General features: G+C 45.1%; 1 protein-coding gene across 1 annotated transcript in view; it reads right to left on the bottom strand.

The window, feature by feature from the left end:
• Positions 1-16689, bottom strand: part of LOC139414026 (protein diaphanous homolog 3-like) — a 618119-nt gene extending 601430 nt beyond the window's left edge. The window contains exon 1 of the mRNA XM_071161902.1: positions 16394-16689. Within this exon, the coding sequence (XP_071018003.1) occupies positions 16394-16513 (120 nt within the window). The 5' untranslated portion in view covers positions 16514-16689. The remainder of the gene's footprint in view (positions 1-16393) is intronic.
• Between the last annotated feature and the right edge of the window lie 5691 nt (positions 16690-22380).

The raw sequence follows: 22380 nt of genomic DNA, 5'->3' as shown, positions 1-22380 counted from the left end.
GTCAAAACGAGTGCACTATATAGGGTAGAGGGTTAAGGGCCTGGGTCAAAACGAGTGCACTATGTAGGGTACAGGGTTAAGGGCCTGGGTCAAAACGAGTGCACTATATAGGGTAGAGGGTTAAGGGCCTGGGTCAAAACGAGTGCACTATATAGGGTACAGGGTTAAGGGCCTGGGTCAAAACGAGTGCACTGTATAGGGTACAGGGTTAAGGGCCTGGGTCAAAACGAGTGCACTGTATAGGGTAGAGGGTTAAGGGCCTGGGTCAAAACGAGTGCACTATGTAGGGTATAGGGTTAAGGGCCTGGGTCAAAACGAGTGCACTATGTAGGGTATAGGGTTAAGGGCCTGGGTCAAAACGAGTGCACTATGTAGGGTAGAGGGTTAAGGGCCTGGGTCAAAACGAGTGCACTATATAGGGTAGAGGGTTAAGGGCCTGGGTCAAAACGAGTGCACTATATAGGGTAGAGGGTTAAGGGCCTGGGTCAAAACGAGTGCACTATATAGGGTACAGGGTTAAGGGCCTGGGTCAAAACGAGTGCACTATATAGGGTAGAGGGTTAAGGGCCTGGGTCAAAACGAGTGCACTATGTAGGGTATAGGGTTAAGGGCCTGGGTCAAAACGAGTGCACTATATAGGGTAGAGGGTTAACGGCCTGGGTCAAAACGAGTGCACTATGTAGGGTAGAGGGTTAAGGGCCTGGGTCAAAACGAGTGCACTATATAGGGTACAGGGTTAAGGGCCTGGGTCAAAACGAGTGCACTATATAGGGTACAGGGTTAAGGGCCTGGGTCAAAACGAGTGCACTATATAGGGTATAGGGTTAAGGGCCTGGGTCAAAACGAGTGCACTATGTAGGGTACAGGGTTAAGGGCCTGGGTCAAAACGAGTGCACTATATAGGGTATAGGGTTAAGGGCCTGGGTCAAAACGAGTGCACTATGTAGGGTACAGGGTTAAGGGCCTGGGTCAAAACGAGTGCACTATATAGGGTACAGGGTTAAGGGCCTGGGTCAAAACGAGTGCACTATATAGGGTACAGGGTTAAGGGCCTGGGTCAAAACGAGTGCACTATATAGGGTAGAGGGTTAAGGGCCTGGGTCAAAACGAGTGCACTATATAGGGTACAGGGTTAAGGGCCTGGGTCAAAACGAGTGCACTATATAGGGTACAGGGTTAAGGGCCTGGGTCAAAACGAGTGCACTATATAGGGTACAGGGTTAAGGGCCTGGGTCAAAACGAGTGCACTATATAGGGTACAGGGTTAAGGGCCTGGGTCAAAACGAGTGCACTATATAGGGTAGAGGGTTAAGGGCCTGGGTCAAAACGAGTGCACTATATAGGGTAGAGGGTTAAGGGCCTGGGTCAAAACGAGTGCACTATATAGGGTAGAGGGTTAAGGGCCTGGGTCAAAACGAGTGCACTATGTAGGGTACAGGGTGACATTTGGAATAAAAACACACACCCAGTCAGCTAAAGCTGCCTACGACTGCAGCAAACCAACCAGTGATGGAAACCATTTCCATGTTGTGTCAGAAGGACCCCGTCAAACAGAGGGAGACTGTGAATAATAACTCAAGCAGAAATAACAGTGTAGTGGCACATGGACAGGATCACTGATACCGTTTCAGAAAGCAACTCACAAACACACGTCCAAAACAATTCAGAACTGCAGGAATAACTTAACAGTTGATCTGACAGGTACTTTTATAATATATATTTTAAAATTAAAAATAAATTTAAATGGCTAACAGCGTACTACTCCCCGGTGCAGTTCCAGGTACTCCCCCCCCCCCCTATTTGATGAAACCTCACCTGAAGCTTTTTCATTGTTTCATATGGGGGGGGGGGGTCTGGTGATGTTTTCTCTCTCCATTTTAAAAAGAGAGAGGGGAACGGTCTCAGTGTTAACTGCACCGTTAGTGGAGGGAGACGTGTTGTGATCAACCAGAACCACAACTGGCAGATCCTATAATTGCCTCTCCAGAAAAATGGTTCTGTTCATTAAGCACACTGCTGTAGCTGCACTGCCTACCAATCAGGGAGAAACGCTGGGGTGATGTATCCCAACTGGCTCCCTATTCCCTTTATAGGGCACTACTTTAGACCCTATTCCCTTTATAGGGCACTACTTTAGACCCTATTCCCTTTATAGGGCACTACTTTAGACCCTATTCCCTTTATAGGGCACTACTTTAGACCCTATTCCCTCTATAGGGCACTACTTTAGACCCTATTCTCTTTATAGGGCACTACTATAGACCCTATTCTCTTTATAGGGCACTACTTTTGATCAACGCTCCCTGTCACTAACTGACCTCCCCTATAGATGTTACCAGCCCTGTCACTAACTGACCTCCCCTATAGATGTTACCAGCCCTGTCACTAACTGACCTCCCTATAGATGTTACCAGCCCTGTCACTAACTAACCTCCCCTATAGATGTTACCAGCCCTGTCACTAACTGACCTCCCTATAGATGTTACCAGCCCTGTCACTAACTGACCTCCCCTATAGATGTTACCAGCCCTGTCACTAACTGACCTCCCTATAGATGTTACCAGCCCTGTCACTAACTGACCCCCCCTATAGATGTTACCAGCCCTGTCACTAACTGACCCCCCTATAGATGTTACCAGCCCTGCCACTAACTGACCTCCCCTATAGATGTTACCAGCCCTGTCACTAACTGACCTCCCTATAGATGTTACCAGCCCTGTCACTAACTGACCTCCCTATAGATGTTACCAGCCCTGTCACTAACTGACCTCCCCTATAGATGTTACCAGCCCTGTCACTAACTGACCTCCCCTATAGATGTTACCAGCCCTGTCACTAACTGACCTCCCTATAGATGTTACCAGCCCTGTCACTAACTAACCTCCCCTATAGATGTTACCAGCCCTGTCACTAACTGACCTCCCTATAGATGTTACCAGCCCTGTCACTAACTGACCTCCCTATAGATGTTACCAGCCCTGTCACTAACTGACCTCCCCTATAGATGTTACCAGCCCTGTCACTAACTAACCTCCCCTATAGATGTTACCAGCCCTGTCACTAACTGACCTCCCTATAGATGTTACCAGCCCTGTCACTAACTGACCTCCCCTATAGATGTTACCAGCCCTGTCACTAACTGACCTCCCTATAGATGTTACCAGCCCTGTCACTAACTAACCTCCCCTATAGATGTTACCAGCCCTGTCACTAACTGACCTCCCTATAGATGTTACCAGCCCTGTCACTAACTGACCTCCCTATAGATGTTACCAGCCCTGTCACTAACTGACCTCCCCTATAGATGTTACCAGCCCTGTCACTAACTGACCTCCCTATAGATGTTACCAGCCCTGTCACTAACTGACCTCCCCTATAGATGTTACCAGCCCTGTCACTAACTGACCTCCCTATAGATGTTACCAGCCCTGTCACTAACTAACCTCCCCTATAGATGTTACCAGCCCTGTCACTAACTGACCTCCCCTATAGATGTTACCAGCCCTGTCACTAACTGACCTCCCTATAGATGTTACCAGCCCTGTCACTAACTGACCTCCCTATAGATGTTACCAGCCCTGTCACTAACTGACCTCCCTATAGATGTTACCAGCCCTGTCACTAACTAACCTCCCCTATAGATGTTACCAGCCCTGTCACTAACTGACCCCCCTATAGATGTTACCAGCCCTGTCACTAACTGACCTCCCCTATAGATGTTACCAGCCCTGTCACTAACTGACCTCCCTATAGATGTTACCAGCCCTGTCACTAACTGACCTCCCCTATAGATGTTACCAGCCCTGTCACTAACTGACCTCCCTATAGATGTTACCAGCCCTGTCACTAACTGACCCCCCCTATAGATGTTACCAGCCCTGTCACTAACTAACCTCCCCTATAGATGTTACCAGCCCTGTCACTAACTGACCTCCCCTATAGATGTTACCAGCCCTGTCACTAACTGACCTCCCCTATAGATGTTACCAGCCCTGTCACTAACTGACCTCCCCTATAGATGTTACCAGCCCTGTCACTAACTAACCTCCCCTATAGATGTTACCAGCCCTGTCACTAACTGACCTCCCCTATAGATGTTACCAGCCCTGTCACTAACTGACCTCCCCTATAGATGTTACCAGCCCTGTCACTAACTGACCTCCCTATAGATGTTACCAGCCCTGTCACTAACTGACCTCCCTATAGATGTTACCAGCCCTGTCACTAACTGACCTCCCCTATAGATGTTACCAGCCCTGTCACTAACTGACCTCCCCTATAGATGTTACCAGCCCTGTCACTAACTGACCCCCCCTATAGATGTTACCAGCCCTGTCACTAACTGACCTCCATTTATTCTGCTTGAATGCTCAGTTGTTCCTTTCTGTCTCTCTCCTGTACACACACACACATACATACATACACACACACACACCTGAGAGCTGCTATTCAGCACATCTGAGGACTAAAGACTCAATCAGCTGGTAGTAATTAGCGGTAATGCCTGTCGTTACGGTTGACCCCACCGTGTTCTAGATTCTCCACTGGATAGATCACACACACACACACACACACACACACACACACACACACACACACACACACACACACACACACACACACACACAGGGCCAAGCCAGATGGGAGCGGCGAACGTTCCACCCAGGACATCGCCTTCTGAAGGGCACATCAGAATGCCAGTGACAAATGTGGACACCTGCTCTCTGCATTTCATCCTAATCTGGTCAACGGCATTCTGGGGATTTCTGACGCAGTGAACGGCAGCTTGGGTTAGGTTTTATATCATGACAGCTTTATTAATCAAGGAAAGGTGTGTGTGTGTGTGTGTGTGTGTGTGTGTGTGTGTGTGTGTGTGTGTGTGTGTGTGTGTGTGTGTGTCAAATCAAAGTTTATTGGTCACGTACACAGATTTGCAGAGGTTAATCGCAGGTGCAGCGAAATGTCTCTCTGAAATATGCACTGTACCCGGTTTCTATTTAATTATAGTGTTTTCACCCCACAGCGATCAGTAGTGGCACAACCCTTCAGCATTTATTTGTGTGAAAAACAGAATTATGGCAAACAGCCATTACTGTAATTAAAGACTGCAGGGCATTTTCACAGCTCAAGACGCATCAGTAACAGGGGGGGGGTGAGGTTGGAGGGGGGGGGGGGGGGGGGGGGGGCTCGCTAAGGTGATATTTCCTCTACTAATTCTCCTTTCAGAAATGCAACTCTTACGGACAGATCCAAGAACACCGTTTAGACATTTAAAAAAAACACATTCTTTGTGCTAATTGTCGTAAACATGTTTGTTTGAATGTTATGGTGGTGGAGTGGGGGGGGGGGGGGGGGGGGGTTGTATATTGAAAACGAGCCCCAGACAGTTCTGAAATCTGCAGCTTTTTAAATGTCACAACTTCTGATAGAGAAACTAGTCACCTTTGTTATTTTGTGGTGTTACAGCACCACCTAGTGGTCGAATCCTGTCGCTTCACCTGAAGGCAATAAACCAAAATATGGTCCCCCGAATTCAAGTCCTACTCATCATCTCCTCTTTGTAAATATTTGGATCCAAACCAGCCAGTAGCCAGGGGGGGGGGGAATGTAATTGCTAAGGATCATCCAAGTCAACTGAAATGACCTTACAGCGGTAGAATAAGGATTAACCTATCGTAGAGAGGCCCTCAGCTGGCGAGCAGCTTCCCCCACGACGCACCTGAACGAGACACCTCTATAAAACGTAGAAGACTGACATTACAACCGGGGGAGACACCTCTATAGACGTAGAAGACTGACATTACAACCGGGGAGACACCTCTATAGACGTAGAAGACTGACATTACAACCGGGGAGACACCTCGATAGACGTAGAAGACTGACATTACAACCGGGGAGACACCTCGATAGACGTAGAAGACTGACATTACAACCGGGGAGACACCTCTATAGACGTAGAAGACTGACATTACAACCGGGGAGACACCTCTATAGACGTAGAAGACTGACATTACAACCGGGGAGACACCTCTATAGACGTAGAAGACTGACATTACAACCGGGGAGACACCTCTATAGACGTAGAAGACTGACATCACAACCGGGGAGACACCTCTATAGACGTAGAAGACTGACATTACAACCGGGGAGACACCTCTATAGACGTAGAAGACTGACATTACAACCGGGGAGACACCTCTATAGACGTAGAAGACTGACATCACAACCGGGGAGACACCTCTATAGACGTAGAAGACTGACATCACAGCCGGGGAGACACCTCTATAAACATAGAAGACTAACATTACAACCGGGGAGACACCTCTATAGACGTAGAAGACTGACATTACAACCGGGGAGACACCTCTATAGACGTAGAAGACTGACATTACAACCGGGAGGCCGTTAGAAAACTGATATTGAAAAGACAACGATGATACAACTTCAAAAATGAAAACAAAACCCAGCGACAACACACATCATCACGAGGAAGATGATTGATGAAGAGTGTGGTCATGTAGCGAGGGCGACTCTGGGAACCAGCCAGAGTCGTATCTACTGGACGTCTCCCCCTTCACAGTGTGTCCATCAGCCACGTGACGCCTCAGCAGCTCCGGGCACCAGGAAGCCCACAGCTCAGAGTAGTGGCCAGTCGCCCTCACTAGGGGCGGCAGCGTAGCCTAGTGGTTAGAGTGGAGGGGCGGCAGCGTAGCCTAGTGGTTAGAGTGGAGGGGCGGCAGCATAGCCTAGTGGTTAGAGTGGAGTGGCGGCAGCATAGCCTAGTGGTTAGAGTGGAGGGGCGGCAGGGTAGCCTAGTCGTTAGAGCGTTGGACTAGTAACCGGAAGATTGCAAGTTCAAACCCCCGAGCTGACAAGGTACAAATCTGCCGTTCTGCCCCTGAACAGGCAGTTAACCCACTTCCTAGGCCGTCATTGAAAATAAAAATTTGTTCTTAACTGACTAGTTATTAACTGACTAAAATGTTAAAAAATTAACTAGGAGCCCTCCACCGCCTCTCCCCTGCATTCCCTCACGAGCGTCATGTGACTCCTCAAATGGTGTGTTCCGTGTTCCAAATGGCACCCTAATTCCCTACATAGTGCACTACTTTTGACCAGGGTGTGTGGGGTTGCGGATGAAAGTAGTGCACTATAAAAAATAAAGGGGAAAAGGGAGGCATTTGCTACGCGTCTGCCCGAGGCATTTCAGACTCAGCGCCTGCCCGAGGCATTTCAGACTCACCGTCTGCCCGAGGCATTTCAGACCGCGCGTCTGCCCGAGGCATTTCAGACTCACCGTCTGCCCGAGGCATTTCAGACCGCGCGTCTGCCCGAGGCATTTCAGACCGCGCGTCTGCCCGAGGCATTTCAGACTCACCGTCTGCCCGAGGCATTTCAGACCGCGCGTCTGCCCGAGGCATTTCAGACTCACCGTCTGCCCGAGGCATTTCAGACCGAGCGTCTGCCCGAGGCATTTCAGACCGAGCGTCTGCCCGAGGCATTTCAGACCGAGCGTCTGCCCGAGGCATTTCAGACCGAGCGTCTGCCCGAGGCATTTCAGACAACGCGCGTCTGCCCGAGGCATTTCAGACCGCGCGTCTGCCCGAGGCATTTCAGACCGCGCGTCTGCCCGAGGCATTTCAGACCGCGCGTCTGCCCGAGGCATTTCAGACCGCGCGTCTGCCCGAGGCATTTCAGACCGCGCGTCTGCCAGAGGCATTTCAGACCGCGCGTCTGCCCGAGGCATTTCAGACCGAGCGTCTGCCCGAGGCATTTCAGACCGAGCGTCTGCCCGAGGCATTTCAGACTGAGCGTCTGCCCGAGGCATTTCAGACTGAGTGTGACTCATTGGCGGCAGCTTTGAAGACTGTTTTATTTACTCTCGTTAAGTTTCACTCGTGTTAGTGTGGTTGTTACTGGTCATCACCTGACTCAACGTTAAATCACCCAAATCTCAGTCTTATCTGCAGTTGCCATGGCGGCGTCCCAGTAGCAGAGAGCTCCTGTAAATATGTACATATTTAATTATTTTTTAAAACTGGTTTTAACTTGTGTTTATAAAAAATAAACTGTTCTGTTTTTGATAACATTGAGTTTAATTGCATATTTCTCTCCTCTCCTGCAAACTACTGGTCAACTGTGTGTTCCTGGTTCTAGTCTCCTGCAAACTACTGGTCAACTGTGTGTTCCTGGTTCTAGTCTCCTGCAGACTATTGGTCAACTGTGTGTTCCTGGTTCTAGTCTCCTGCAGTCTACTAGTCAACTGTGTGTTCCTGGTTCTAGTCTCCTGCAGACTACTGGTCAACTGTGTGTTCCTGGTTCTAGTCTCCTACAGACTACTAGTCAACTGTGTGTTCCTGGTTCTAGTCTCCTGCAGACTACTGGTCAACTGTGTGTTCCTGGTTCTAGTCTCCTGCAGACTACTAGTCAACTGTGTGTTCCTGGTTCTAGTCTCCTGCAGACTACTAGTCAACTGTGTGTTCCTGGTTCTAGTCTCCTACAGACTACTAGTCAACTGTGTGTTCCTGGTTCTAGTCTCCTACAGACTACTAGTCAACTGTGTGTTCCTGGTTCTAGTCTCCTACAGACTACTAGTCAACTGTGTGTTCCTGGTTCTAGTCTCCTGCAGACTACTAGTCAACTGTGTGTTCCTGGTTCTAGTCTCCTGCAGACTACTAGTCAACTGTGTGTTCCTGGTTCTAGTCTCCTACAGACTACTAGTCAACTGTGTGTTTTTCGATTGTTATCATTGATTTGATCCCCATTTCGTCACATGGGGTGAAGACGCGAGGATCTGTTTTTAACACACCCATAGTGCTCTGATCAAAAGTAGTGCCCTATAGAGGGAACAGGGCGCCACTAAAGTAGTGCCTTATATAGGGAACAGGGCGCCAATAAAGTAGTGCCCTATAGAGGGAACAGGGCACCACTAGAGTAGTGCCCTATATAGGGAATAGGGTGCTATCCTCTGTTAAATCATAGCTGTTCACTATCCCACATTCAACTTGATTTAATCTTGTTCTGATTTCAGGGTGAACTGGTGGTTAATTGACCAAGTGGTTCTCTCACATCCCACAGAGGCGCTGTGCATCGATAATTGACCAAGCAGTTCTCTCACATCCCACAGAGAGGCTGTGTATCGATAATTGACCAAGCAGTTCTCTCACATCCCACAGAGAGGCTGTGTATCGATAATTGACCAAGCGGTTCTCTCACATCCCACAGAGAGGCTGTGTATCGATAATTGACCAAGCGGTTCTCTCACATCCCACAGAGAGGCTGTGTATCGATAATTGACCAAGCGGTTCTCTCACATCCCACAGAGAGGCTGTGTATCGATAATTGACCAAGCGGTTCTCTCACATCCCACAGAGAGGCTGTGTATCGATCTCAGCCTCTGGGAAATTAGACAGGATATATTTTTTTTAAAGTTCAGAACAGTCAAAGTCACGTCGTTCATGAAATTGGATAAAACCTGATCAAAGTACGACGACCAAACTTTGAAAACGGACTGTTGCCCCTACATCGATAAAGTTACATCAGAAAGTTCCTGACTCAGACCCCACACTGTTACCCCTACATCGATAAAGTTACATCAGAAAGTTCCTGACTCAGACCCCACACTGTTACCAACAGACAGAGAGACCCCACACTGTTACCAACAGACAGAGAGACTCTCAGACCCCACACTGTTACCAACAGACAGAGATCCCAGACTGTCACCAACAGACAGAGAGACTCCACACTGTCACCAACAGACAGAGAGACTCCACACTGTTACCAACAGACAGAGACTCTCAGACCCCACACTGTCACCAACAGACAGAGAGACTCAGACCCCAGACTGTTACCAACAGACAGAGAGACCCCAGACTGTTACCAACAGACTCAGACCCCAGACTGTTACCAACAGACAGAGAGACTCAGACCCCAGACTGTTACCAACAGACAGAGAGACCCCAGACTGTTACCAACAGACTCAGACTCCACACTGTTACCAACAGACAGAGACCCCACACTGTTACCAACAGACAGAGAGACTCCACACTGTTACCAACAGACAGAGAGACTCAGACCCCAGACTGTTACCAACAGACAGAGAGACCCCAGACTGTCACCAACAGACAGAGAGACTCAGACCCCAGACTGTTACCAACAAACAGAGAGACCCCAGACTGTTACCAACAGACAGAGAGACTCAGACCCCAGACTGTTACCAACAGACAGAGACTCAGACCCCAGACTGTTACCAACAGACAGAGAGACCCCAGACTGTTACCAACAGACAGAGAGACCCCAGACTGTCACCAACAGACAGAGAGACCCCAGACTGTCACCAACAGACAGAGAGACTCAGACCCCAGACTGTTACCAACAGACAGAGAGACCCCAGACTGTTACCAACAGACAGAGAGACCCCAGACTAACCCTAACCCACACTGTGACCTGGAGGCTCAAGTTCAGCAGACTAAATGTGGGACCAATCCAACTAATGACATCACCACGGTCAGTCAGTCACCGCCAGCAGCTACACTACAGGGAGGGAGGGGAAGACACTTAGAGGGACACAGAGAACCACACACACAGACAACAGAACCACACACATAGACAGACAACAGAACCACACACACACAGACAACAGAACCACACACACACACACAGAGAGAGAACCACACACACAGACAAAAGAACCACACACACAGACAAAAGAACCACACACATAGACAGACAACAGAACCACACACAGACAGACAACAGAACCACACACACACACAGACAACAGAACCACACACACACACAGACAACAGAACCACACAGAGACGACACAGAGAACCACACACACACAGACAACAGAACCACACAGAAACAACACAGAAAACCACACACACACAGACAGACAACAGAACCACACAGAGAACCACACACACACACACAGAACCACACACACACAGAACCACACACACACACACAGAGAGCCACACAAGGAGGGACGGCAGTCTCTAGGTAGTAAGTATTCTTGTCTGAGCCTGAACGGCCCACAGGGCAGGAGCCCATGTCCTGTAGTGTGAGGCAGCTTGATGATCACCCTCTGGACCAGACACTAGTCTACGGCAGGAGGTCAATAGGTCAAAGTGTTGTTTAAACAACCAGACACTAGTCTACGGCAGCAGGTCACTAGGTCAAAGTGCTGTTTAAACAACCAGACACTAGTCTACGGCAGGAGGTCACTAGGTCAAAGTGTTGTTTAAACAACCAGACACTAGTCTACGGCAGGAGGTCACTAGGTCAAAGTGTTGTTTAAACAACCAGACACTAGTCTACGGCAGGAGGTCACTAGGTCAATGTGCTGTTTAAACAACCAGACACTAGTCTACGGCAGGAGGTCACGAGGTCAATGTGCTGTTTAAACAACCAGACACTAGTCTACGGCAGGAGGTCACGAGGTCAATGTGCTGTTTAAACAACCAGACACTAGTCTACGGCAGGAGGTCACGAGGTCAAAGTGTTGTTTAAACAACCAGACACTAGTCTACGGCAGGAGGTCACTAGGTCAAAGTGTTGTTTAAACAACCAGACACTAGTCTACGGCAGGAGGTAACTAGGTCAAAGTGTTGTTTAAACAACCAGACACTAGTCTACGGCAGCAGGTCACTAGGTCAAAGTGCTGTTTAAACAACCAGACACTAGTCTACGGCAGGAGGTCACTAGGTCAAAGTGTTGTTTAAACAACCAGACACTAGTCTACGGCAGGAGGTCACTAGGTCAAAGTGTTGTTTAAACAACCAGACACTAGTCTACGGCAGGAGGTCACTAGGTCAATGTGCTGTTTAAACAACCAGACACTAGTCTACGGCAGGAGGTCACGAGGTCAATGTGCTGTTTAAACAACCAGACACTAGTCTACGGCAGGAGGTCACGAGGTCAAAGTGTTGTTTAAACAACCAGACACTAGTCTACGGCAGGAGGTAACTAGGTCAAAGTGCTGTTTAAACAACCAGACACTAGTCTACGGCAGGAGGTCACTAGGTCAAAGCTTTGCTGAGAATAAACTTGGTTGGAGGTACAGAACTATAATTATAATTCAGTACAGTTCACACAGCACACAGCTACAGTCCAAATGTGTTCTGACTCGCTATACTGTCTCCGGAACATTCTCAGGGAAAGAGAGAGAACCAGGAAATAGAACCTAGTGACAAACAAGGAAGTCCACACTCCAGAATCCTCTAGCATGACATAACCATGGCAACACCACAGTTGACATTCCCTGGGTATTATTATTCTGTTATGTTTAACTCCCTCCAACAACGTCACAGGGATCCCTGGCCTTCAAGAACAGGGGGGGGGGGGGGGGGGGGGTTCCATCCCAAATAGAAACTTATTTCCTATACTGTGCACTTCACACCATAGTACATAGGGTCCAATTTGGGACGCAGATCCATTTCAAACGAAACGGGTCCATTATCACAACCTGTTCAGCTGATTTCCTGTTCTACACTTCCTGTGTCAATCCCGCCATTCCAAATCTCTGAAATGTCTCTGGAAGAAAAGAAAAAAACATTTTAACGCCCAGATTGAGCTAAACGAGTGTGTGTGTTTGAGTGTCACATTACCAAGGTACTTAACAGATTGGAAGAGGACCCAGGGACCTCAGGAGAAGACTCTCATAATGATTAAAACTTTAATCTAGGGCAGCAGTGTAATAGACTGTCAGCAATTCCATTTGAAAAGGTAACATAACCCTCTGGCTGACGGAGGGAGCTCAGAATATACATGGACCCCTATTTCCATAAGGCTCTGGTCCAAAGTAGTGCACTATGTAGGGAATAGGGTTCCATAGGGCTCTGGTCTAAAGTAGTGCACTAAATAGGGAATATGGTTCTATAGGGCTCTGGTCTAAAGTAGTGCACTATATAGGGAATATGGTTCTATAGGGCTCTGGTCTAAAGTAGTGCACTATATAGGGAATATGGTTCTATAGGGCTCTGGTCTAAAGTAGTGCACTATATAGGGAATAGGGTTCTATAGGGCTCTGGTCTAAAGTAGTGCACTATATAGGGAATATGGTTCTATAGGGCTCTGGTCCAAAGTAGTGCACTATATAGGGAATAGGGTTCTATAGGGCTCTGGTCTAAAGTAGTGCACTATATAGGGAATAGGGTTCTATAGGGCTCTGGTCTAAAGTAGTGCACTATATAGGGAATAGGGTTCTATAGGGCTCTGGTCCAAAGTAGTGCACTATATAGGGAATATGGTTCTATAGGGCTCTGGTCTAAAGTAGTGCACTATATAGGGAATAGGGTTCTATAGGGCTCTGGTCTAAAGTAGTGCACTATATAGGGAATATGGTTCTATAGGGCTCTGGTCCAAAGTAGTGCACTATATAGGGAATAGGGTTCTATAGGGCTCTGGTCTAAAGTAGTGCACTATATAGGGAATAGGGTTCTATAGGGCTCTGGTCTAAAGTAGTGCACTATATAGGGAATAGGGTTCTATAGGGCTCTGGTCCAAAGTAGTGCACTATATAGGGAATAGGGTTCTATAGGGCTCTGGTCTAAAGTAGTGCACTATATAGGGAATAGGGTTCTATAGGGCTCTGGTCTAAAGTAGTGCACTATATAGGGAATAGGGTTCTATAGGGCTCTGGTCTAAAGTAGTGCACTATATAGGGAATATGGTTCTATAGGGCTCTGGTCTAAAGTAGTGCACTATATAGGGAATATGGTTCTATAGGGCTCTGGTCTAAAGTAGTGCACTATATAGGGAATAGGGTTCTATAGGGCTCTGGTCTAAAGTAGTGCACTATATAGGGAATATGGTTCTATAGGGCTCTGGTCCAAAGTAGTGCACTATATAGGGAATAGGGTTCTATAGGGCTCTGGTCTAAAGTAGTGCACTATATAGGGAATAGGGTTCTATAGGGCTCTGGTCTAAAGTAGTGCACTATATAGGGAATAGGGTTCTATAGGGCTCTGGTCCAAAGTAGTGCACTATATAGGGAATAGGGTTCTATAGGGCTCTGGTCTAAAGTAGTGCACTATATAGGGAATAGGGTTCTATAGGGCTCTGGTCTAAAGTAGTGCACTATATAGGGAATAGGGTTCTATAGGGCTCTGGTCTAAAGTAGTGCACTATATAGGGAATAGGGTTCTATAGGGCTCTGGTCTAAAGTAGTGCACTATATATAGGGAATAGGGTTCTATAGGGCTCTGGTCTAAAGTAGTGCACTATATATAGGGAATAGGGTTCTATAGGGCCCTGGTCTAAAGTAGTGCACTATGTAGGGAATATGGTTCTATAGGGCTCTGGTCTAAAGTAGTGCACTATATAGGGAATAGGGTTCTATAGGGCTCTGGTCCAAAGTAGTGCACTATATAGGGAATAGGGTTCTATAGGGCTCTGGTCTAAAGTAGTGCACTATATAGGGAATAGGGTTCTATAGGGCTCTGGTCTAAAGTAGTGCACTATATAGGGAATAGGGTTCTATAGGGCTCTGGTCTAAAGTAGTGCACTATATATAGGGAATAGGGTTCTATAGGGCTCTGGTCTAAAGTAGTGCACTATATATAGGGAATAGGGTTCTATAGGGCCCTGGTCTAAAGTAGTGCACTATGTAGGGAATATGGTGCCGTTTGGAACAAAGGCCTTATTTCCAACTTCTGCAGTCGGTTGCTCAAGCCTGCGTATTTGCATTGGATTAGAATTAAAAAGTCAGAGAAGAGAGAGAAAGAGAAAGAGAAAGAGAAAGAGAAAGAGAAAGAGAGAGAGAGAGAGAAAGAGAGAAAGAGAGAAAGAGAGAAAGAGAGAAAGAGAGAAAGAGAGAGAGAGAGAGAGAGAGAGAGAGAGAGAGAGAGAGAGAGAGAGAGAGAGAGAGAGAGAGAGAGAGAGAGAGAGAGAGAGAGAGAGAGAGAGAGAGAGAGAGAGAGAGAGAGAGAGAGAGAGAGAGAGAGAGAGAGAGAGGAGATACTCCATTAGTTTCGTGTCACTCATAAAATGTCATTAACATTTGTCGGCCGTGATCTGCTGCCTAAAGAAGGAAAGAACCATTTCTCTAAGATGAAAGAAGCTCTTATAAAAAAAGTTCCTAAGACAAGCATCAATGCTTCTCTTCAATACTGGCACAGGTGACAACGCAAATGAATCAAAGTGTTTAAAAATATATATATATATATATATAATTTAATCTGGCTGCAGAATAAACTGAAACATTGTTGCTGAAAAAAATAAAGCTGAAGCAATGAAAAAGGAATGTGTGGAAGTCGGAACCCTTGAATTAGAATCATCATTAGACTCGTTCTAATTCTAGAAGTGGAACATCTGAAAGACTAGACTGATGTCTGGTGTGGCAGGAGCAGTGTCAAATGGCCCCCTATTCCCTATACAGAACACTACTTCTGACCAGTCAGCCCAAGGAGAGGTCAAACCTTATTTGTCCACGTGGTGTCGAGAAAGACGGACCAGAGCAGACAGACGACATCGGTCAGTAGAGTACAGAGGCAGTGGGATTACAACTAGCTTACTTATCCCCTGGCTAATTTGACCTGTTGATACAGCCCAGCTTGTCTGAGGCAAAGCAAATACAACCACCACAACGTAATGCTGGACTGTAAAGGCCTGTATCTGGGATATCAACAATACTACTTCGTCCTGTACTGACTGAATATCCTACATTGTTATTTTAACATTAGTCAGCTACCACACCCTTAGGGAAGTACCTCAACTCCTCCACCGACTAGAGTTGTTCAAATGAACCTCTGACTCGCTATGCACCGACACTTAACATGGTTTAACATCCTTATGTGTTTGTTCTCTGGCGTTGCATGCCTGTCTTAGTTTGCTGAAATCCAAACGGCGTTTTGTAAAGGTAACCTGTAACAGCTAGTAATGGATACCACAAATCTCAGGTATACAATCTTGTAGCTATGTTTGACTGTATGATATATTACAGACGACCATTAGAAAAGGAGACAAAATGTCCCTTTCATTTGAAGAGAGAGAGAGAGAGAGAGAGTGGGCTTTGCAGCATTTGGCACAGAGCAAATCCTTGTAAAAAATGATTAATGTCAACGTTTTACATTATCAGTGGGAAAAGAAAAAAAAACAGGGATTTAGCACAATGTGAGTGCAGACAAGACAGATTGACTCTCAAAACAAAATCAGTACATGGCATTGTACTGGAATGTCAATTATTAGCAGGTTTACGGGAACAAGTATTTAACTACCAAGCCTGAATCATTGCATAGTGGATGGTGGGCAAAAAACGCATTGTCAAAACGTCACTTCAGCTCGTCCTGAGAGTTAATTTTACAATCCAGGGTGAGTTGTTTCACTTGAGTTAAACTGTGTCGAGTCAGTGACACTTTCAGTGATCGATTTTTAGAAAAGGCCTACTTACAAACTTTGGTTTACGGTCTCCATCCTCGCCTCCAGACGATCCACCTTGTCCTGCGGTGAATCCCTTCTTTCGCTGTTTGTCTCGTCCACTGGATTGAAGATTACTCCAATGGTTCTCCATGATAACTACGGTAGTTTAGCTGGGCTACTCACTGTCACTACTGTACCCGACCTTTGCAACAAAAAAAACGGCGAAACATACAATACGGTTTGTTAACAAAAATAGATTATTGGTGGAAAAGTTACTTTAACCTGATATCGGGTACAAACAGACAATGTGATAACGAGGACAGAGAGAGAAAATAGACTCCTTCAAATATGCTAACGAGCTAGCTAACTATCACGGTCGGATTGCCTTAATCCTATTTGTGGCTTTTCAGGTAGTTTGCCTTCCAAGACGTATAGAAAAGATAAACTACTGTTATCAACACGTTTTCTTGAATACAATTGTTGAAATATTTGCAAAACGATGTTGACAAAGTTAGTTAAGCTATCAGACAACGTTAAAGCGAGTTGATATTTTTACAGCTCAAACTTCTGACTGTAAAAAAAAATGTTCAGTCCGAAAACCGCGCCACCGGAAGTTGTCAGTGTGACGTTGTTTCATTCCAGCCAATTGTTTTTGCCGACAACGGAAACGCCTTTAATTTTGAGATAAATGATTGGCCGTTCGTCATGTCACTCATTTAATTCAAGAGATGAGCAACATGATAAAACAACGACGCGGGGAAAAAAGCACGTTGTTTATTAATCTACAAAGGCTCTTTTGACAAAAATGTTGACAGTTTTACCTTGTAGACTAAAACATTTTCCCTGAATCCAACTCTTTCATGTGTCGAAAATAAACAGACACTTGGCAAAATCTTACTGTGTGTAGTCTGTCGGAATCATCTAATCTTTCTTTGGGTATTTTACAATTATTTAGTGGTTGCTTGTAGAGGACTGTATTGCTTGTAGCCGGTCCCGACATAGATCATTGAGGCGCGGTCGGTCGGACAGACATGCAATTTTGGGATGAAAATAGTTTCGTTGTCCCTGAGATTATTTGTAAACGGTTGTCTTTCTGCTTTGTATGCGTTAGCCTAATTTTACATATTGTATTAAAATAACATATTTGACTTTTTTCACATTATTCACTCACTCAGAATTCAACGTCAGTAGTTTACCCCTCCTTGCCTCTCTCCTAGTTGATCTTGCGAGTTCATCTGCCCCTTACATGTATGTTGTACATGTGTGTCTGGCCTCATTGGAATAGAGTAAATCAAATCAAATGTTATTGGTGACATACACATGGTTAGCAGATGTTATTGATCACATACACATGGTTAGCAGATGTTATTGATCACATACACATGGTTAGCAGATGTTATTGGTCACATACACATGGTTAGCAGATGTTATTGGTCACATACACATGGTTAGCAGATGTTATTGGTCACATACACATGGTTAGCAGATGTTATTGGTCACATACACAGGGTTAGCAGATGTTATTGGTCACATACACATGGTTAGCAGATGTTATTGGTCACATACACAGGGTTAGCAGATGTTATTGGTCACATACACAGGGTTAGCAGATGTTATTGGTCACATACACATGGTTAGCAGATGTTATTGGTCACATACACATGGTTAGCAGATGTTATTGGTCACATACACATGGTTAGCAGATGTTATTGGTCACATAAACATGGTTAGCAGATGTTATTGGTCACATACACACGGTTAGCAGATGTTAATGCAAGTGCTTGTGCTTCTAGTTCCGACAATGCAGTAATAACCAACGAGTAATCTAACCTAACAATTCCACAACTACTACCTCATACACACAAGTGTAAATTAATAAGAATATGTACATAAAGATATATGAATGAGCGATGGTACAGAACGGCATAGGCAAGATGCAGTAGATGGTATCGAGTACAGTATATACATATGAGATGAGTGATGTAGGGTAAGTAACATTATATAAGGTAGCATTGTTTAAAGTGGCTAGTGATATATTTTACATCAATTCCCATTATTAAAGTGGCTGGAGTTGAGTCAGTGTGTTGGCAGCAGCCACTCAATGTTAGTGGTGGCTGTTTAACAGTCTAATGGCCTTGAGATAGAAGCTGTTTTTCAGTCTCTCGGTCCCAGCTTTGATGCACCTGTACTGACCTCGCCTTCTGGATGATAGCGGGGTGAACAGGCAGTGGCTCGGGTGGTTGTTGTCCTTGATGATCTTTATGGCCTTCCTGTGACATCGTGTGGTGTAGGTGTCCTGGAGGGCAAGTAGTTTGCCCCCGGGGGTGATGCGTTGTGCAGACCTCACCACCCTCTGGAGAGCCTTATGGTTATGGGCGGAGCAGTTGCCGTACCAGGCGGTGATACAGCCCGACAGGATGCTCTCGGTTGTTCATCTGTAGAAGTTTGTGAGGGTTTTAGGTGACAATTGGTGAGTATGCTGCCTACACGGCGGACAATCACGTGGCAGTTAACTTTAATATGAAATTAACTTAAATATGATTAGACTGCAGTTTACTACAGTGTCTGTAAAATACATATTGACAATGGCTAAAGAAGTGGATGGTGCTCAACCAACGTGAGTTGAGATTTAATCAGAAGATAATTGAACAGGAAGGGGTATAGTATAGTATTCGTGGGTTGAGATTTAATCAGAAGATAATTGAACAGGAAGGGGTATAGTATAGTATTCGTGAGTTGAGATTTAATCAGAAGATAATTGAACAGGAAGGGGTATAGTATAGTATTCGTGAGTTGAGATTTAATCAGAAGATAATTGAAAAGGAAGGGGTATAGTATAGTATTCGTGGGTTGAGATTTAATCAGAAGATAATTGAACAGGAAGGGGTATAGTATAGTATTCGTGAGTTGAGATTTAATCAGAAGATAATTGAAAAGGAAGGGGTATAGTACAGTATTTGATTAGGCATGTATGTAGTCTCTGACTGCAAAGCGTCCTCCTAAAAGGTATATCCAATATGCAAAACATATAGCAAGTGTAGCTGTCATCTTCCTTCGTGCTTCAAGTTCAGTAGTACCTGCAAGCAATGGTGATCCATCATTCAGAGCAGGTGGGGCCCCACACTCTTAGGAAATAAATACATACAAATACAAATTATATATATATCTATTATTTATTTATTTTGTATTTATTTTTTTTGGCTTGCCTGTTTTTTTGCATGTTATTTTGGCATTAATATGTGTCCCATATCAGTTTGCAAACAATGTAATAAAAATATATATATATGTATAATTGAGTTAATAAAGTCTCATACACACATGTTCTCTCTTTTGTTTTCTTGAGTAAGGCAGCTCCAAAACGCAGGTGTTTCAGTCTAGCTCCGTGCTTTCCTGTGGTGGTGGGAGCGAGCTAGCAAAAAAATAGGAGCATTGCGCCGTGATTGGCTCAGTGTTCTGTCACTCATGGAGACACTACGTCATCGCCAAGTGTAAGTCCTTAGTAAGGGTAGACATGCAAAATTTCAGCCCTTTGGGTCCTGCCATAGAGTTATATTACAAGTGTCCTTCCAAAAAGGCTGAAGGTCATTGGCCACAGATAGAATGATGTCAAATCATGTTGTATGTACAGTAGTTTTGAATGGACTGATCATGTCAACATCATACTTTCAAAGTCTGAGCTAGCAGTCATCATCATGAATCAAGTCTACAATCTACTGACAAATCATGTTTATTCCTTGTCCTATGAAGATAAATAATGAATAGAAATTATAGATAAAACGTTTCGGTGCTCATCGGCCATTGGACATAAAGATTACACAACAAGTTGGAAATCGTAAATTCAACAATGAGTGGTTTGTCAAGGAGTCAGTGGCTAACTGCAAGCATTGCAAAGCAACCAGTAGCTTGCTATTCAATGGAGTGGCTGTGTGGGTTTTTTCTCCCAGAATTCCCACCATACATCCAGAGAAGGCCAGACCTTGATGACAAAGTTTGATGACAAAATATGCCAACGAATTACTGCCGCGCCACCTTCCTGTTCAAGTGAGCACATCACAACAACGTGAGTCCAAAAATGTCTTGTCTGCTGCTGCATAAATGATGTAACAAGCCAGGGAGATATGTACAGTATACTGTAGCTAAGAAATCAATACTAAGTGTATGTTGTGTAGTAAGCTGTTAGTAGCCCATGTGCCTCACTCTAATAATTTGGTTTATTTTCACCTCTTAATTTCGCCTAACGTTACTGTTCTGACTTGGTGGTGCTGAACATGAAGCCTATAACCTGTTTTTGAGAAATGTCATCATCTAATATTGTAAGAGGTTTCATTGTCTTGCTTATATGCCCCCTTTATTTATCCTACGGTTCTGACTTGGTGCACACGGAAAATACTGTAAGAGCAGCCCAAGTTCTGCATTCTGTCACAGTACTTTTCAAAAGTGCTAAACACAGTAGTTATATTTACTATGTCAGTCTTGCTGTAGCTTGCTCATTAATGTCTTAATCGAAATGACGGATTGCCTCTTATCTGCTCATCTTTCCCTTATGTAATTGTTTGTCCATCTCACTTGTCAGTAGAAACCACATTTGTTTAATTAAGCAAGTCCAAAAAAAAACTAGGCTGAATGAATTGTTTCGCTGCCAGACAAGGCTCAGCTGATAGCCAGGTGTAGCCGTGGTAAGGATTCACTCCCTGGTGCTGAACAGACAGCTCTGCTGATGAGACAGCTTTACGTCGGCCCTAACAGATTGTGGGCTCCGCTTGTCGCCGTTATAGTGCAATTAATGCATTGTTTAGTGTTGTGTTGTGTCTATGCTGGCATGCATCTAAAAAAAAATGTTTTAGAGTTTGCCACACCAAGATTTTTATTTACATGCTAAAATCATCACTGCCTCCGAGATCAGGTGCGCGTGAGGTCTCAATTGAATAGAGTAGGCTGTGGCCTCTATGCATGGATGGAGAAGCACGGGGCAGTTACCTTTCCAAAGAAATATACTTCCTAAATAGGCCTATGATTAGGCTATAGTTTACAAAATTGCCTAGAAAATAAATAATGGTCACCCATATTTCTCCTTCTGAAAATCTTCCCATTCCTAAAAGGTAGGATATAAAAATAGCTCAAGAAAAGTGCTCAATCTCTCCAACTCTGATCTCTTCAAACTACATCTATCATAGTGGCTGATAGAGCCCAGTAATACAGACAGCCTACTATAATAATCTACCATAGTGGCTGATATTGCCCAGTAATACAGATAGCCTAATACAATGTGCCACGTGAAAATCTCTCGTATTTGAACCTATTTCTTCAGTTATTTTTTTCCGCATTTGATATTGCCTATACAGGGCGCAAAAATGCTGTGACCATGGCTGGAAAGTGAGCGTCGTCACACACGCCTAAAATGACACTGCTGGACTGCGGTTGGGTTTGGGACCAGTTCTTGCGGTACCGGGTTGGAGTCAGGACATAAAGCCAGCGGGTGCGCTATGAAATGTGGGTGCGGGTGGGAGCTGGATTAAGAAATCAGTCCCGGGCAGACCACGAGTTAGTTGCTTGTCGCTACCCTGTGGTGCCAATTGAAATGACAGTCTTATAACGCATTATAACGGCACGGCATTAGGTCTCATTCAAATCTGCTTACTCACTCTCAAACCTATAGGCCCTAACTAACTGAATTCCTCGTGGATATGAAATGACTGGATATATGATAAAACAGTTCAACACAATCTCACGACAAAAGGGCCTTTCTAACTACAAGTTCACCAGTATCCCAAAGTATTAAGCGAAATCAAGCATAGAAAACCACATTGGTATAATAAAACACATTTTCCCATAAATTAAGTCGCACGTAAAAATGTGTGTCTTTTCTCACAAATTCTGTTCAGAAAGTATTGTGTGTGTAGTCTACTGGTAAAATGTGTGTCTTTTCACACGAATTAAGTAGCACATAAATTCGTGTCTTTTCTCACGAATTAATCCGCACAAAAGCGCACGAAATCTGCTGAAATACATTATGTACAT

The sequence above is a fragment of the Oncorhynchus clarkii genome, chromosome 7 (assembly GCF_045791955.1).
Source record: "Oncorhynchus clarkii lewisi isolate Uvic-CL-2024 chromosome 7, UVic_Ocla_1.0, whole genome shotgun sequence".
Taxonomy (NCBI): Eukaryota; Metazoa; Chordata; class Actinopteri; order Salmoniformes; family Salmonidae; genus Oncorhynchus; species Oncorhynchus clarkii.
This window is presented reverse-complemented; position numbering and strand designations above follow the sequence as displayed.